General features: G+C 43.2%; 2 protein-coding genes and 1 non-coding gene across 3 annotated transcripts in view; 2 read left to right on the top strand and 1 right to left on the bottom strand.

Annotated features, from left to right (window-relative positions):
- xpot (exportin, tRNA (nuclear export receptor for tRNAs)) overlaps window positions 1–6,731 on the bottom strand; it is a 29,113-nt gene extending 22,382 nt beyond the window's left edge. The window contains exons 1-2 of the mRNA XM_056277282.1: window positions 6,602–6,731; window positions 5,335–5,485 (exon numbers count right to left, since the gene is read on the bottom strand). Of these exons, the coding sequence (XP_056133257.1) occupies window positions 5,335–5,421 (87 nt within the window). The 5' untranslated portion in view covers window positions 5,422–5,485; window positions 6,602–6,731. The remainder of the gene's footprint in view (window positions 1–5,334; window positions 5,486–6,601) is intronic.
- A 436-nt stretch (window positions 6,732–7,167) lies between these two features.
- Window positions 7,168–11,367, top strand: rpl18a (ribosomal protein L18a). The gene is made up of 5 exons (XM_056277136.1): window positions 7,168–7,225; window positions 7,902–8,081; window positions 8,301–8,430; window positions 10,706–10,815; window positions 11,216–11,367. Exons 1-5 carry the CDS (start codon window positions 7,208–7,210, stop codon window positions 11,306–11,308), a joined length of 531 nt encoding a protein of 176 aa, XP_056133111.1. The 5' UTR covers window positions 7,168–7,207; the 3' UTR covers window positions 11,309–11,367.
- Window positions 7,701–7,832, top strand: LOC130110944 (small nucleolar RNA SNORA68). The gene has a single exon (XR_008810128.1). It is a non-coding gene; the product is annotated as a small nucleolar RNA SNORA68 (small nucleolar RNA).
- Window positions 11,368–18,566: the final 7,199 nt, after the last annotated feature.

Here is an 18,566-nt window from a genome sequence, read left to right as displayed (position 1 = left end):
TTCACTTAAACAATGAAAATACAGTAATCAGAAGAGAAGCGAATACATTTGCAAAAAAATAATATTTAATGTTTACAACATGTTTTATGTCTGTTGGTCTACTCAGTATAAACCATTTTATATACCAGCCAACATGGGCATGGGCACCTTAGACTACTTAGACAGTAGTGCATGGTTACACTTAAGAAACATTAGATATGACAACATTTTTGTCCCCAATCGTGAATGGTGAGGCCTCATGATAAGGCCCCCTCTGCTGAATACACGCTCAATAGGAGCTGAAGATGCAGGCACAGACAAGACTTTAAGTGCCAGGGAATGTAGGTTGGGGAGCTTCTCTTCGTTCCTAGCCCAAAAACTGAGTGTGTCTTCATCATGGAAGTCTTTAATGGTCTCAAAGTACTTCTGTACTTGTGATGCTATGCTTGAGTCTCGGTCACCACTGTGACTTTTTCTATGCCATTGGTACCTTGCCAATAGTCTTGGACACTTGAGTGGAGGTAACTCCTCTTGAGATTGTTGTGCACTATGGGGATCCTTCGGAGGGGATCCTGTTCCTATGGCCCTTGCTTCTGTAATCAAGGTGTCTGAAAAAAATAAACAAAGAAAAAGATCATTAAGTCTTTTATGAACAAAGACTTAAATTATACCATTTTGTCATTTATTATATTTACTACTGTTCCTAAACTACCATTGTATGTACACAGAGCCATCAGGCAGTGAAAGCAGTGTGTGTGTGTGTGTGTGTGTGTACTGACCTTTGAGTGACCTCTTGAGTTCATCTCTGACCTGAGGGGACATGACATTTTCAGTAGACTGAACATCCATATCCACCCAGCTGAGTCCAAAACGTGGGTCAAGCATGGCAGCTATGAAGTACACATCCTCCCAAATGGTTCATGGTGCTGCTTGCTTTCATCCATTTTTGTTCTAACAAATATGCCAGAAAACCTCCTGTGTAAGGATTCTTTAAGTGCTCTGACTAAAGGCCAGCAGAGACACCTCTTCTCTTCCATCCTCATGAGGTGGGTGTTAATGTCCAAAACTGTGGGGACAACTAGGCTGCTTGTCACCAGTTGCTCACCTTGTGTGAGGTTGGTAGCCTCTGCAAAAGGCTCAAGAATGGTGCAGAGTTCTTTGAGCTGAGCCCACTTCAATGGAGAGAAAACAACATTAGGAAAGTCAGAGCACATGTCTGTGAGAATGCTGTGATCCAATGCTGCGATAGCTTTCAATTGCTTAAAAGTGGAGTTCCAGCGGGTGTCATTTGCTGCTGGGATAGAGCGTCCATAGCCAAAAGTGACTTCAAACTTATCTTTAAATGAAGTGATGAAATGAAACAAAGACGACAGTTTTGAAGCTTTGGCAATCACACCGGAAAGACACTTAGTTTCCTTTAAGCCATCTCCTACTACCAGTTGCAGAGAATGAGCAAAGCATGACAAACGCTGTCTGGAGGTACGCCTTGTGATATCTGCACTGCCATCCTCATCCTCCAGATCCTCCCATAAATCATCATCATCAAGGTCTCCCACCTCATCTCCACTATCATGCGTATCATCTGATTGTTGCGGCATTTTAACTTTAAAAGCACATTTCACGTTGGAAGCGTTGTCTGTTATTATGTAGTCAATCTTTTCACTGATTGCAAATTCTTCCGTGATCTCATAAAATGCAGAGGCAATGTTCTCGCCACAATGTCGTCCAGTAAAACGCCTACAGTCCAAGAGATAAGACTTAAGCTCAAATACATCTTTGGTGCTGCTATACACATGTGCAGTTAACCCTAAAAAAGAACGCAAGGTTCGATCAGACCAAATGTCTGCCGTCACTGAGATGTAAGCCTGACACTGCAGGTCATATTTAATATGTGCTTTAACCTCATCTACTAGATGAGGGATATGTTTGTCTGTCATGGTTCTCCTTGACATTGGGGTATATCGATCATCCATCATTTTCAAAAAGTGTCTGAAGTTGTCGTTTCCCAAAAGTGACAGAGGCAAACAGCATCCAACAAATCACATATTACTGCATTGTTGATGGCCTGTTGTCTAGTCGAGGTTTGACTGTACACCTGCTGCACCCGGGGCTGTAAAAAGGATGACACACTTGGCTGAGAGGTCTGCTCAAATGAAGTAAATTTTCCAGCTTTATATTCACTGAACCTGTTAGGTGGAGATGGAAAAAAGAAAGAAAAGAAAGATTAAATGAAATTTAAAAAATAGCAAATAGCTATTAGCTAGCTACATACAGAAGTATTAGAATATTTACACATCAGTGTCGGTGACTATTTTAATATTTAAAATAGGTGACTATTTTAAACGTTATTATGCAATAAATGCAGGTTATGTACTGTATAACATCGAAGTCTGTGTCTGGTAACGATTTGGCTGGCTAGCTGCAAGCTAAGCTAATTATAAAGGAAGAAAAGGCCAGCTACCTTAGCTCCATAGGAAACCATACATCGATAACGTTAGCTGTATCATACTGTAGCTATTAATACTAGCTCTTATAAGAATTAATGCTGGAAATTGCTTTAGTTCACAGCTAACTACCTAATGTTAGCTAATTTAGAAAACCGTACAAAATAAATAGCTGGGGCGCATTCCAGTTTTACACTGAATTTAAACATTCCAAGTGCGTGAGCTAGCTATATAACTAGCTATGCTAGCTCTAGTCTAGCATAATCACCGTAGTTGACTCGCCCAAAAGAGCGAACGTTACATGTTACATGAGAAAAGACCCAAAATTGAACAGTTGGCTTGCTTAGCTAACAATATAAAAGCTATTGCACGAATGACTAACCTGTCTTTATGGCTTCGCTCCATATGCCTATAGAAGCTTGATGTTGTCCCAACGGTCTCCGTGATCGATTTGTGGCAAAACTTGCAGACGGCTTGATGCTTCTTTTTCATATTGGACACAAACTCTTTGTGATTAGTGTACCCGAAGCGAATCATTGACGACAATGCAGCCATTATTAATTAACTTAATTATTATTAGCTAGTGTGCGCGTATTCAGCAGCGAGAATCACAACGAACTGAGCCGTGGCTCGCAATAGAAATGAACAGTAACGTTAACGTACACAGTCGCCAATCGTAATGAGAAAGGAAGGAATGGCATCTTTACAACAGTTAGCTAGTTCCGACCAAGTAATTTGATTTGACAAGAGGCAGTCAATGAGTGCTGATATTCAGTACAACATCACTGGGACTTCACTTTAGTATCACTCCGCTTTCTGCTTTGTGTTGATTATGATCATAATCTATCTTAACGAATGAGGAAATGGGACTGGGTTACATTTCACGCTAATGGTTAATACTAATATGTTTACATTGTGCTAAAATACACATAGCCTGTTAGCGTAAATACACGGATTAGTCATAGTTTAGTAAAAAGCTATACTGTTCTGAAAAGTAGGCTACGATGCTTTATATGATCTGTTACAGTCAACTTTAAACATACTGTAGCCTATCTAAGAAAAAGGCCAAAGTAGCGACTCTACTTTTGGAGGTAGGTGATTAATTAGCCTCCCATTCCGATATTAAATAGCCATTTAGAAAACAGTAACGTTCATTGAATGTAAAATGTGTTCTCGAGTTTGGTCAATTACGCATCTAGCTACAATCTGTGTTCAGTGCGTGGATGACTGTGTGTGTCTGCAGCGCAGCCTACCAGCTGATTCTCACCAACCTATTATTTTTTAAATTGCCTCCACTTAATTTTCACTCAATACAAATTTGAGAAATTCAAGACCAATATCCGAGACCAATACAAGACCGAGACAAATTATGTCCGAGACCGAGAAGAGGCCAAGACCATGGGATCCTGGTCTCGAGACCGGTATCGAGAACTACAACACTGCCTTGAGTATGAGGAGAGCCAGAGGATGCGCTCGACTCAAACGCCCAGTCAGTCTCCGAACACAGTAGGGAAGAAAAAAGTTTGCCATACTACCCAACCGCAGACCTCTATTGCGCAAGCTTTTTCAAAGGGTACTCCCTATGATAAAAAGAGTAAGCGTTGGACTGACATTACAAAAGCCATTACGATACACTTATGCAAAGACACGGTCCCTTTCCAAACAGTGGAACGCAGCGGGTTTCAAGACATGATTAAAACCCTTGATCCACGATACGTAGTGCCGAGCCGCAAGTACTTTAATGAGACAGAAATGCCCAAACTGTATGGCCAGCTCCGAGAGAATGTTGAAAAAGACCTCCGTGAATTAAAGTATTTCACAACTACTACGGACTTGTGGTCGAGTCGCACCATAGAGCCTTATATCAGCCTCACGAAGCAAGTGAACTGGAGTAAACACCAAAGTTTAGTGTTTGTGTTTGCAGCTTGATTTTAATTTGAAATATGCTGTTTTTTCCTTAACTGAAAAGATGCTAAGTGTACTTTAAGTATTTCTTTCTTAAAAATATCTGCAACTTGAGAAATTTGGTGTTCAGTAACACTTTTGCACTATAGAACAAAAGCCTGTTGTACTTGAAGTAGTGTTATTTAGAGTGTCCATTTTATTTTTGTGTTCTTTAAGACATAGAAAAATTAGTGTTTGGTAATTTTTGCACTATTTTGCATTACAGAAAACAACCTGTTGTACTTGAAGTACTGTTTACAATATCTAGTTTATTATTGTGTTCTTGAAGTGAGAAATTATTGTTGGCGACCTTTTCACTGTTTTTGCAATTTGCATTATAGAAAACCTCTTTTACTTGAAGCACTGTTTACAATATCCACTTTGTGTTCTTGAAGTAAGCAATTGTTGTTGACAACATTTTCACTATTTTGCATTATAGAAAACAACCTGTTGTAATGTTTTTATTTAAAATATCAGCAATGTTATTTGTGTTCGTTTGCAATATTTTGCACCATAGAGTGCTGAGTTTTAATTTTGAGTTTTGACATCTGCACAATAAATGTTCTCAAAATTACATTATATCTGTTTTCGTTTTGTTGTTGTTTTTTTATTTATTTTTTTTAATCAATTTAGCTTTGCTAAGGGACTATATAACCCATTCAGAAACACTTCCATTATAATTTTTACACTTAAGTTTATATCGCGATATACACCGTTACTGTGAAGGGATTCAATTTATACCGCGATATGAATTTTAGGTCATATCGCCCAGCCCTAACTCCAACCCTAATTTAAACACACCTGATTCTATTAATTATCCACTGACAAAGACCTTGATTAATTGAATCAGATGTGTTAAATCAGGGTTGGAGTGAAAACCAGCAGGAGGATAGCTCTCCAGGAGTAGGGTTGGGCACACTGAGATGCATCATAGATCATGCAGTCAGATGGAGAAGCAGGCCCTCACCCGCTGCCTGTATCTGGCGTCAGCATTGGGGTTGAGCCCCAGCAGGGCTTGCTCATCCATGATAGCAGCAACAGACTGGCAGGCCATTCGCAGTTAGCTGGTCACCAATTCAGGTTCGCTCTCCGTTGCTATCGTTAAGGTTTCCATACATCTAGCAAACCAAACAAAAGGAAAAATATCGTGTTACTTTTGAAATAATGTCATACGCACCAATTTTTAAAAACATTAAAGTTATTAATTTTAACACTGCATTAAGCTGTGTCACGTGATCAACTCCAATGTTTAAGCTACATCATATAGTGATTATAAATAGACAATACAGCTCAAGATTTCAAGATTCTTTATTTGTTACGTCTCATTATACAAGTACAAGAGAGTAAATTCTTGTTTGGGCTCCTCAACACTGCAGCAACAAAATAACAACAGAACAAAAAAGCAGTAATAATAATAAATACTGTGAGGTGTATGTAAGATGTGTGTGTGTGTAGGCCCAGCCTTAATACATGTGCATATGTGTGTGTAGTATTTATCTAAATAAGTAAGTTAAAATAATGGCTTAGCGTTATTGTCAAGTAACTTGGGGGTACAGATGAGTAGTCAAGATAAACTGCAACGACATTACATCAGAGTACTGTTATTTAATCGATGAGAGTGGAGACGAAAATACATGCAGTATATGCTGCGGTGAGCCATTTAATTCAGTGGACAGACCGATGGACACCGCCCGTCAGGACAACCCCACGGTCAGTATGCAACACACCTTTAACAGTACAGCCAATATAAAGCGTAGCATCTGCTGGAGTTTCTGAGGCTTGGACAGAAAATATGTTCCAGATGATGTGAAGAGTATTAAAGATGATAGCGTCGGGCAACGATGAGAAAAGCAAGCTGGGCCACTCCTCAAAAAAAAAAGTTGACACTGCATTGCTAAGTTAGCTGTACGTAGCTGACTGGTGGAGTTCACACGCTGGGCAGGCTAACATTAGCCAACCTGCTGAAATTAGTTGCCTCGCTGGGGGTACTGCGGATATTCATTTCGGCGTGATTGAAACCGGGCGCCACCCGGCAGCACGGTGCGGGGTCAGGGGGCAGTCACACCGCGGACACAACGGACGAACCGTTTCACGTACCGCCGCCGCTTTCTTCCGAGCGCATCATCGCACGCTCACCAACCTCAGTCATATCATAGGACCGACGACGCGACCCCACTTCTGCCACACAAACAACCCTGAAATAAAAAAAGACACAAAAAATACCAACAGCTCACCTTAATTATCGCTCAATCACATTTCCCGCTCCGTTAACTGGTGTCAAATACGTTCAGACGGCTCCAGACAGCAGTTGCGGGGCTCGCATGGCCAAAGCGGTGCGGAATAATTTTTATGCGGCGTGTCCACTCACCGGAAGTAAGCATCTCTGGGTCACGACCGCAGGAAGCAATTGACGCTGTAGCGTTTTATTGAAATTAAATTAAAACAAAACAAAACAAAAAACTGCAATATAGTTTCAGTGACGATAAACTTTAAAGGTAAGTTATGGGTCGACGGCGGAGACCCTCCAAAAGAAAGCAACCAAGATTAAACATAGATATTTACGCCTTAAATTAACAACTGGAATTTAAACTGCTTTGTTCCTCTCGACTGAAGTTTAACTCTGAAACGGATAAAGGCAAAGCATAGTATCTATACTTTTTGTTCTTTTAATGTAAATTGTTCAAATTAGAAACCTTCGACGTTTAACAGTCTTAAGCGTTGCGGAATCTGGACCAATGAGAGGACTGCAATCATTTGAGTCCCGCCCCCTTTCATGCTTGACGTTTCGATTCCCCGCCCTTCTACTTCCTCTTTTACTGTGGCAGTCTGCGAGAGGCACCATGAAAGCGTCTGGCACAGTATGTAAAATCGTTAATTCATCAATATGAGCCCGTTCACAGTCAAGCGGTGCTATTTTTTTTCGGCTAATATGATTTTATTGTTTGACATATTGATCGACGAAACGTAAAAACCGGGCATTTTAGTGACTATTTAGTCTTGTTCTGTTGCTGCTGTGCGGCGACAACATGGCGCACGGTGTGCCGTAAGCCATGTGGATGATGTCTGTAGCGGCAGTGGAAATGAAATGGCCTTTGCTGTTAACAGCGCCTTTTGGAGAATATCAGCTTGCCACTGTGATTAAACCAAATTTGTCATTCGGAAAGGATGCACGTATTTCTTCAAAGCCTCCTGAGCGTGGGTTAAATGTCCGCCAATGACGACTGGCATTAGGCTTTTAGCTATCAAGGAAGCTAACGTTAGCTTCCCCTCAGCGCTGTAAGATAATGGTTTGTGAATCACGTGAAAATTACCCACGCCATCTAACTGATCTTATATGCACCCTAAACCCAAAACCCTATCACATGAATGGTATGGTTTTTTCTGGAGTGCTAACATTAAATTGAACCTTGTCGCCTTTCTCTGATGCTGTGGTGCCATTGAAAGTGAATTCAGGGTTCAACAAACTTTGAATGTTGAACTTTATGCAGTCCTGCGGTGGGAGATAAGTCTAATACATTTTCTGTTTTCATACAGCTTAGGGAATATAAAGTAATTGGGCGCCTGCTGCCCTCTGCCAAGAACCCTACTCCTCCTCTATATCGCATGAGGATCTTTGCTCCCAACCATGTAGTGGCCAAATCCCGCTTCTGGTACTTTGTCTCCCAGCTGAGGAAGATGAAGAAGGCTTCAGGAGAGACAGTCTACTGTGGCCTGGTAGGTATCTGAATCTATTGTTGTCATTGTCAGGGATGTACTCAACCTCATAAAATAACAAAGTCAAGTTAATTTTATTTGTATAGCCCAATATCACAAATTACAAATCTCACTTCAGATCTCATTAATGTGCAACTACAGACTCAAGTTGAAGCATTTTAATTTGATATTGATTCTCTTGCTTTTGAATAATGGAACGTTGTTTTCTGCATTGACCAGGTACATGAGAAGACACCCCTGAAGGTGAAGAACTTTGGCATCTGGCTGCGTTATGATTCCCGCAGTGGTACCCACAATATGTACAGAGAGTACAGGGACCTGACCACCTCTGGAGCAGTCACACAGTGCTGTAAGTATCCCTGAACTGCAAATGGACCATTTGACCTCACTTTAGGTTTGAAGTGCACAACTTTAAAGATCAACTGTCTGGAAAAACTCTGTACCAAGTAGATAACAATACGCCCCTGTTGAAGAGATTTATTGTGCATAACAATGTAGGGAATTATCATACTGAGTAAATATTTTTATATATGCACAAATAAAGCCTAAATACTTTTGCCACCTTTAATTTGTGCACAATAGTCAAAGTCTGTGGTCTAATACAAGCGTTGAGCCAAAGTATGGCGAAGCCAAGATAGAAGCACTTGGAAGTAGGCAGTTTTATATGCAGTATCATGATGTTGCGCAAGTAGGCAGGAGTTTGTGTGAAACACCTAAATTGGATGACTTGATGGAATCATGAAAATGGATTTTACCCCAAATAATACCCAATTAAATGAAGTTCTCAATTTTCTTTTTTTAAAAGTTAGCCCTGATCTAGATTAAATAGTTTAGCTCCAGAAGGTTGAATGGCTGTCTTGTTAATATGAAGAATATGTTAATATTTCACTTGAATATTACATTGAGAAAGCACTTTCTTACACACTATAGTAGAGCTTCGCAATATGCTGATTGTAATATCGATATCATAATATGAGACTAGATATCATCTGGGATTTTGGAAATTGTAATATTGATATAATTTAAATGTTGTCGTTCTCTGGTCTTAAAGACTGCATTATAGTAAAGTGGGACAATTTTCTGAACTTATTCAACTGTTTTAGCTGAATGAAATGAACAATTAACCTTTGTGGTTATCAAATCCACTTTACTAGTAATTATTTCTCAACATATCCTTTGAAAGCACCAATAGTTATCCCCAAAATATTATCACATTATTAATATCGAGATATTCAGTTAAACATATTGTGATATTTGATTCATCAATATGGCCAGGCTTGCAATGTAGACTGTTCCAGTGTTGCCCACCAAAAGTATCAAATAACTAAGAAGGGCTGTAGCTTTCACATTCATGATTCGTGGCAGACATAACTGCACAATTTCAGCGACAGTTCAGAGACATAGGAGATGCTCAGTCTTAAGGTTATTAATGGAGCATAATGTGGAAATGTAATCGCCTTCCTTTGAATAATGATGTTGGTGCACGCCCTAGTCAAAGCAAAATGTTCTGCTAGCCCCGACTGTTCATTTATTTTATTTTTCCTGATTTTTCCCTTTTTTCTCCCAATTAAGTGGCCAATCGATCCCTATTTTAGTTCAAACACCCACCCTCATACTGCATGCGTTCGCCAACTGCATCTCTCCAGCTGGCAGTCTCAAAGGAGACGCCTCACCATTTCCGTGACAAGGTGAACCCAGGCCGAACCACTGCTTTTTCCGACACACACAGAGACGCATTCATGTGACGAACACAAGCTGACTCCGCCCCCCTCCCGAAGACAGCATTGCCAATTATTGCTGCTTTGTTGAGTCCGGCCATAGTCGGATCTGATGAAACCGGGGTGCGAACCTCGGTCCCCAGTGGGCAACTGCATCGACACAAAGCCGATGCCTAGACCGCTACACCGCTGCGGACCCCCCCCCCCCAACTGTTCATTTATAATACTGCAGCCTTAGTTTGCTCTGACAGTATGTCACTGTTAAGCAAACCCCCTACACAATCCACAAAGAATAAGTGCGAGAAAACATTAAATGGCCAGTATCTTGCGTGGAGTTTAATGTAATGTTCTCCAAATGGGCTTGGATGGAACATATTTGGGCCAGTGAACTGGACTTATAGCCCCCCTTTGCCAGTTTGTCTATTACACATTCATGTACCCATATTCCTGGGCGGCACGGTAGCCCAGTGGTTAGCACTGTTGCCTCACAGCAAGAAGGTCCCGGGTTCGAACCCCAGGCTGTCCCGGGTCCTTTCTGTGTGGAGTTCCCATGTTCTCCCCATGTCTGCGTGAGTTTCCTCTGGGTGCCTCAGTTTCCTCCCACCATCAAAAAGACATGCATGTTAGGGTTGATACTCCTGTCTGTGCCCCCGAGCAAGGCAATGGAAAGAAGAACTGGAGTTGGTCCCCAGGCGCTACAGCTGCCCACTGCTCCCACACAATAGGATGGGTTAAATGCAGCAAACACAGTCATTGTAAGAATACAATTTCATTGTAACCTACAATGACAAACAGTGGCTTTCTTCTTCTCGTGTCTTCCTTTTATAGAGAGCAGGACATGTTGAAAATCGATGGTATGATATTGCACATTAAGCGTTGTGTAACTGTTGCTATGTTTTGTTGAAGATCGGGATATGGGGGCCCGCCATCGTGCTCGTGCCCACTCCATCCAGATCATGAAGGTGCAGGAAATTGCTGCCAACAAGTGTCGCAGACCTGCTATCAAGCAGTTCCATGTAAGTATCATCTTCTTCTGAAACCTCTCATGCTGTTACTGTTGGTAACTGACAGGAGTAGTTCATGCTGAATGCGTATGAAAGACATTTTCCTGTCTGCAGTTTCACTGGGTTCACACTTCCCATTGTCTTTACGGCCAGTTTCTTATATGTTGGCGGGTCTCTCTCTAGACTGACTAAATTTGTCTCTTCTGGTTTAAAAACCCGCAAGATAAAAGCCAGATTCCTCTTCCAGATTCCTAGCTTTTCATCTACTAACCTGGCGGTTTTGAAACTGGCAACAAGCAATTATTTAGAAGTTTTCTGAAGATACTGCACCAGCTTTTCCATCCTTACATTGGTAATTGATTTATTCTCAAGCTGCCACTAAACCAAATTTTTCCTCCGATTCTTCTTCTAGGACTCCAAGATCAAGTTCCCTCTGCCCCATAGGGTTCTGCGCCGTCAACACAAGCCCCGCTTCACAACCAAAAGACCAAACACCTTCTTCTAAAGGAGTTGTCTTTTTTCACAGTGTGTGGCAAAATAAAATTTCTGTTATAGAAAATATAATGGCTCATTTGGGTTTAAGTTGCCTTAATTCTCACTTGCTAATACACTATATTTGATGGCTAAAAATTATCCATATTTCAACTTTAGAAATTATTGTATTCACACAAAATAAAGAAATTATTAAAAAAGAAAACTTTCCAGTAGCTGCCATCCAGTGCTAATGTCAGCTATGTGAAGTAATTGCTGCATTTTCCTTACAGCGTCCAAAGAGTCGAGACAAGTAATGGAAAACTGGGTTGTAGAAAGTGAACAATATAGTGTGATGGGGAGAAAGGTAAAGTGAGTCCCATGGAGGATGACCTTCTGGTTCTATTGACCTTCTGGATCTATTGACCATCTGGATGCCGACTGCATTGCAAGGAGAGCTTAGCAAATAGGTTTAATCTTAACCTGGCCAGGACCAAAGGGTGTCTAATGAGTGGCCAAGGTAAACCTCAAATTTCAAGTCATCTCAACCTTAAAGGCCGGTGTGTCGGCAATAAGGTCACATGATAAACATTTTATTACTTTGCTGGTGTCAGATCGACAATCCTTCACTTAAAGACCTTAACAGCCTGTGCTTTTTTTTCCGGAGATATTCAAACTTCCACCAGAGTGCTGTCTGCAAAGATGGATTGAGGACAATATTTTCAGATCTATGACTTCAAACAAGTTTCTTATTCTGTTGTATAAAAATAATCACTGGGAATAATTGTCCAAATCATGCATCCTCTTCCTTTTGATTTCACATCTATGAACTGCAGTTGTAAGGAATTTACGGGTTTGACAGACCCCCCCCCCCCAATTCACTGGTCCATCTTGACCATCCCATTTACAATTTTATAGAGACGCCTCCTCAGAACCAAAGACGTGTATGCTGTCATCTTAGGAGATTTCCCCAGCTGGCCCAGGTGAAACTCCTGACAGAAAAAAATCCACATTTTGATCAGTTTGAGGGTTCCTCTTGCTGTAACGATCCCGATCTGGTGGTGCGAGACCTTGGCGCATCCTGCACTGCTGGTAATAATAACCCTCAGTCCTACAGTGTGTTGGCAACAACAGACCAGAGTGCCACAATGGAGCACATCACTTAGGCACAAACTAAGACGACATTCCGTCAAGTGTATTGAAGGTCTGTAATAAGCCATTTAAATAGTTAAACCTCCTCAAGTGTAAGTTTAAAGTTAGTACTGGATCGTATTTTAAATTGGGTTTTAAGGTTTTGGTCAACAGAATTACATTTAATCTGGGTTTAGAGTAAAAAATAAAACAGGTAGGAAGAGGTTTATATTTAATCTTTATTAATTTTAAACTATTAAAGTTTGGTGCAACATAATTTAAAGCCAAACCATGATTTAAGCGGGTTTAAAAAATAATCCTTGTTGGCGCAACCCAGCCTAAACCAGGCACTAGGAGAACGCTGTCGTTTGTTTACGTCAGTGGCGTTAGATGACGTCACAGGGGTGATGATGAACGTTATCAGCGCATATGCCCGCAAGTTGGGTGTGAGATGGAAGAGAAAGAAGAATGCTGGAGTGAGTTGGATGACATGGTGGAGAGGGTACCCAATGAGGAGACAGTGGTGATTGGAGCGGACTTCAATGGTCATGTTGGTGAAGGGAACAGGGGTGATGAGGAGGTGATGGGCAGGTATGGTGTCAAGGAGAGAAACGTGGAAGGACAGATGGTGGTGGATTTTGCGAAAAGGATGGAAATGGCTGTGGTGAATACATATTTCAAAAAGGGAGGAACACAAGGTGACGTATAAGAGTGGAGGAAAGTGCACACAAGTGGAGTATATCTTATAGGAGGCGCGATCTGAAAGGGATTGTAGAATGAAAGTTGGTGACGGGGGGGGGGGGGGCGTAACTAGGCAGCATCGGATAGTGGTCTGTAGGATGACTTTGGAGATCAAGAACAGGAAGAGAGTGAAGGCAGAGCCAAGGATCTAATGGTGGAAGTTGAAGAAGGAAGACTTGTGTGGAGTTCAGGCAGGAGTTAAGACAGGCACTGGGTGTTCTGATCCGTTATTCCCACCTATGTGCTTATTTAGGTGTCATTGATTATAAATGATTAGGCACACCGTTATTACACAATGCCTAACGTGGCTTGCTTTATTCCACCGTATTGCAAGACTGCCCGAACAATATTCCTCGCGCTTCTCCCACGTCAACAGGTGACGTCACATACATACGGGTGCCCTTACATGCCAAACCGGTACATGACATCCCTCCTTTTCTGGGAAATAAACTTCAGGTTATTTTCAAATCAAAAATATGAACCCATATAATGACAGTATCAAAACTTTCCTAACCAAAACACACACCACATATTATGTATGCTTTCACCTTAATTAGAACCATGTATTAATTCTCCATTAACACATATTCACTTATGAACAGTCTGTAAACATATAAGACCTTTTAACATGTTAATTTCACATTTGCATCATCAAACAACAATCGTCACTGAACTTGACCCAACAGTTTTTTTTTTACATTTCTCCAGTCTATGTCATATCATAGTCTGCCAGCCTCGATGGCAAGCGTCTCTCTTGGAGGCCTGTCTGCCCCCGGGGTGTCATTGCTGGTGTTGCTCCGCTCTGCGTTTTGAGCACCCAGTGTCTCTCTGTTTGATGTGCAGTCCTCGGCATCCTGTGATGCTTCTGCTCCGGCAGGTGTCTCCTGAGTACTGGTGTATCGCTTCACGAATGTTGCGTTCCGTGTGTGTCTGGCTCCGGTTGGAGATTCGACGACAACTTGGTCTCCTGATTTGCTCACCACCTTGTGTGGCGTTGTGTTGAATAGTGTTGTCAGTTTATCAGTCTTTTCTTGTCTCACCAGGACCGTGTCACCGACATTGACATCCGAGTACCTGGCGTGACGCCGTTCGTCTGCATAGATCTTTGATTGTCCTTTCTGTTCTGCGTCTCTGTCTCTTACCTCCAGATCAGCGTGTGCTGCTGCGATGCTTGGCAGCTTCCCCCTCATCTTACTTTTGAAGAGCAGCTCCGCGGGACTCTTCCCTGTGGTCGCGTGATCGATGCTGCGGTATACTGTCACATACTTTCTAAGTTCTCGCTTCCAATTGAGTCCATCTGAAACAGCGATGCGAATCCTCTTCATCAGCGAGGCGTTTTGACGTTCTACCTCGCCGTTCGCCTGCGCCCATCGTGGCGTTGTTTTCTCATGCTTGATTCCGTTGGTGTCACAGTACTCACTGAACTCCTCTGATTTGAACTGAGGACTCTGGTCCGACCTCAGTGTGACGGGAAGTCCATGTCGACTGAAGATTGTCTCTAGACTGTCTATCACTTTTGACGTGGTTGTGGACTTTAACACATCATACTCATAGTAGCGGCTGTAGTAATCAACTACAACTAGAATCGAGTCACCTGTCGGCAGGGGTCCGAGTAAGTCAATGGCAATATCTTGCCAGGGCCCCTCTGGTAACTCTGTTGGTCTTAACGGTTCCGGTGCGTCTGGCCGAGCAACAACTTGGCATCCGTGGCATGACCTACAATGTCTCTCGGCTGCTCTGTCCATTGTTGGCCACCAGACTTTGCTCCTGAGGTGCTGTTTAGTTCCGACAATTCCTAAGTGTCCTTCGTGTGCTAGTGAGAGAGCGCGTGCCCGCAGTACTTGTGGCAGCACAATACGCGTTCCACGTAGAACCAACTGTCCTATTACACATAACTCACTAGCCACCGCGGCATATGCTGCGCACTTCTCAAAGTGTCCACTCTCAATAGCTTTACGCACCTCGATCAGCTCCTCGTCGTGGGCTGATGCCTCCTCCACCTCGCGGGTTGTCAATGCTCTGGGTGTGGCACTCACTGCAACGAATCTCACGTACTCGTCGGATCCGTGTGCATGTTTCTGTTTCAGTGCGCTGTTCCCCAGCAGACGTGATAGTGGGTCTGCTATGTTCTTTTTGCCCGAGATATGTACTACTTTAAAATCATAAGGCTGTAACCTTAGGGCCCATCGCTCTATACGAGCGCATGGTTTCGAGCGTGGGCTGTATATAGATTCAAGAGGTTTGTGGTCTGTAACCAAGTCAAATCTTCTACCATAGATGTATGGGTGTAACCTTTCACACGCCCATACCAGACCTAAGGCCTCTTTCTCTGTCTGAGAATACCTGCGTTCACAGTCGGTTAGACCACGACTGACATAGCAAATGGGAACATTTTCTCCATTCTGGGTCTGTACTAACACTGCTCCTAATCCCACTGGACTAGCATCTGCAATGATTTTGGTCGGTGCATCTTTGTTAAAGTAGGCTAGTGTCCCTGCTTTGGCTAAGCCCTCTTTCAGCGCCTCAAACGCTTGTTTCTGTTCTGGACCGAATTCAAACGGAGTGTCTTTTATCTTGGCCTCCACAGGCGCCCGTAGGTTGAAGGGTATACGCCTGAGTGGCTGTGCTACTGGTGTCGCCTCTGGGTCTATGTGTAGCTTTATCTGTTTTGTTTTCAGCTTCCCTACCCCCTGAAATACAGTCGGGTACTGCTGCTGAAGTGATCGGTTCATGTCTCTGACGGCTGATATGTTGGCACCTATTTTCAGTACACCTAGTTTCATGGCCAACTCTTTTCCTAGTAGTGGTTCTCCATCACCTCTGATTACTATGAATTCTGCTTGTTCACAGCGTTCTCCTATTTTTACTTTGCATGTGAACGCCCCTTTAATGGGTAGAGGTTGGTTAGATGAATAAGAAAACAGTTTCCTTTCCGGCTTTGGGACATATGAGTGGCACCTAATTTTCTCTGACTTTAAACCCTCCCAGGTCTTTTCGTCTATCACATTGCAAGTAGCCCCGGAGTCGACAAGCATCTTCAAGCTAACTCCTCCTGTAATGATCTGTGCCCTCTGGCTATGTTAACTTATAACATTAATAAAGCAAGGACGACTTCTCTCGTGCTGGGTGTTTATTCACCGACCGGATTCCGACTGACGTTGTTACGTACATCACGTGACTTTGTTGTGGCGCTACGGAAAGCCGTAAGGGACATTAGCAAATCAAATATTACTAGCAAATATTACATCTCCCTTTTTCTGAAAAGTGCTGCTTTCTCTGCAGAGATACAGACCACGTTGAGCATGTTTATAAGCGAATACAATCTTAATAAGAAAGAATATGAAAGTGGAACTCTTATATAACTGGACTGCAACAAAGTAGTGTAAAACATTTCCTTCACTGTCTAAATGTGACACCGTAATAACATTTCATCTTTTTTTTTTTCATTTCATTACTGGTAACTGCAAACAGCAGGTAGGTACACAAGGTAAGTGAACGCTGTAAATATTTCTTTTCAAAACATAGCAGGTATAGTACAGGTTGGTGTAAAATTCTCTTTTTTAACATTCATAAGTCAAGGATTTGTCTTGGTTTGATCGTGCGACCTGACCTCGTGGTGTAACCAGGCTGTGTGTCTGGTTGTCGCTGATTGTTCGTGTCTGGAGGTTCAGCATGCTCTTGCTGATGGGCTTGTGTGTTGTTGTTAGCGCTGGTAACAGTCTGCTGTGAAGTGTGTGTGTGCGTAGTGTGAGTGTTCACTCTGCTTTGTCGCAGGTGTTGACGGTTGCGTTGGTAGATCTGACCTTCTTTGGTTTGGATGTGGTAGCTCCTGTCTGTGTTCGCTGGTCTTTCCACAGTTGCAGGTCTCCAGGATCCATCCTCCTGCCGGAAGCGGATTGGTGTGCCTGCGGGCAGGTGGGGCAGAGGTTTGGCTGTTCGGTTGTAGTATGCCTGCTGGCGCTGTTGACATACCTCTCTCCTTTTGTGAACATCCTCCTGACTGGCGATCTGTGGCTGCAGGTGTTTTGCTGTTGATGGGAGAATGGACCGCAGCCTCCGACTCATCAGTAGCTGTGCCGGTGATTTCAGGTTGTCCACCGGTGTGTTGCGATACTCCAGTAAGCTCATGTAGGGGTCTTTGTTCTCAGCTTTGGCTTTGTCCAGGATGCGTTTGGCCGTCTGGACAGTCTTCTCGGAGAGGCCGTTGCTCTGTGGGTAGTGGGGGCTTGTGGTGGTGTGTGAGAAACCCCATGTCTGTGAGAAGTTGCGGAACTCACCAGAGCTGTAGCACGGACCGTTGTCGCTGATGATAGTCTCGGGGATTCCGTGTCGAGCCATTGCTGCTTTCAGCTTCATGATGACGGCAGATGAGGTGCAGCTGTAAAGTCTTTCTAGCTCGAAGAATCTGGAGTAGTAGTCCACAGTGACTATGAAGTCCTGTGAGTTCCATGTGAATAGGTCTGTGCCTATCACTTGCCACGGCCGCTCGGGTATGGCGTGTGACATCATTGGTTCCTTTGCATTTGCGCTGCGCCATTCTTGGCATATGCTGCAGTCTGCTACCGCATCCTCGATCTGTTTCCCCATGCCAGGCCAGAACAGTAAGTCTCTTGCTCGGCATTTGCTTTTTTCCACGCCAAGGTGGCTGGCATGGATGCGCTGTATCATGTCCTTGCGAAGCTTTTGGGGGACAATGATTCTCTCACCTTTGAACAGGATACCGTCCATTTCTGAGATTTCTGCTCTGTGGTTCCAGTATTCCTGGATGCTGGGCGGGCACTTTTTCTTTGTGTCTGGCCAGCCAGTGAGTGTGGCTCGTCTGAGTGCGGTGAGCTGTGGATCTTGCGCTGTTTCCTGCTTGATTTCTGTGAGTCTTGTGTCGCTCACAGGGATGTTGCTGAGGACTGTGTGCACTTGGGCCTCCATCCCTTCCTGTAGGTCACTGTCGTGGTGTTCTATTGACTTGCGTGACAGTGTGTCGGCCACCGGTATGTCCTTACCGGGGCGGTGGATGATTTGGATGTCGTATTTTTGGAGCGCCAGGATCATCCGTTGCAGCCGGGGTGGTGCTGCTGCCAGTGGCTTTTTTAGTATTGCCTCCAGAGGCTTGTGGTCTGACTCCACAATCACTTTTCGTCCATACATGTACTCGTGGAACCTCTTGCAGCCGAAGACCACAGCGTAGAGCTCCTTCTCTATCTGTGCGTAGTTTTCTTCAGTGCTGTTGAGTGACTTGGACGCATAGGCAATTGGTTTGCCATCTTGGAGCATGACAGCCCCAAGGCCACTTTTGGATGCATCCACTTGGAGTCGCAGCTCTTTCTGCGGGTCGAAATATGAGAGTACTGGACCTGGGTGCTGTGTAATGAGATTCTTCATCTCTTGGAACGCCTTGTCGTGGACTGCATCCCACACAAACT

Source organism: Lampris incognitus, chromosome 3, assembly GCF_029633865.1.
Source record: "Lampris incognitus isolate fLamInc1 chromosome 3, fLamInc1.hap2, whole genome shotgun sequence".
Lineage (NCBI taxonomy): Eukaryota > Metazoa > Chordata > Actinopteri > Lampriformes > Lampridae > Lampris > Lampris incognitus.
The sequence above is the reverse complement of the archived record's forward strand: the minus strand, read 5'-3'. Positions and strand labels throughout refer to the sequence as shown.

What these genes read in the sequence shown, in the direction of transcription:
- rpl18a (XM_056277136.1), top strand. An exon ending in TGGAGCAGTCACACAGTGCT is followed by an intron (nt 8,431 to 10,705) that starts GTAAGTATCCCT and finishes GTTTTGTTGAAG; the next exon opens with ATCGGGATATGGGGGCCCGC. An exon ending in CTGCTATCAAGCAGTTCCAT is followed by an intron (nt 10,816 to 11,215) that starts GTAAGTATCATC and finishes TTCTTCTTCTAG; the next exon opens with GACTCCAAGATCAAGTTCCC.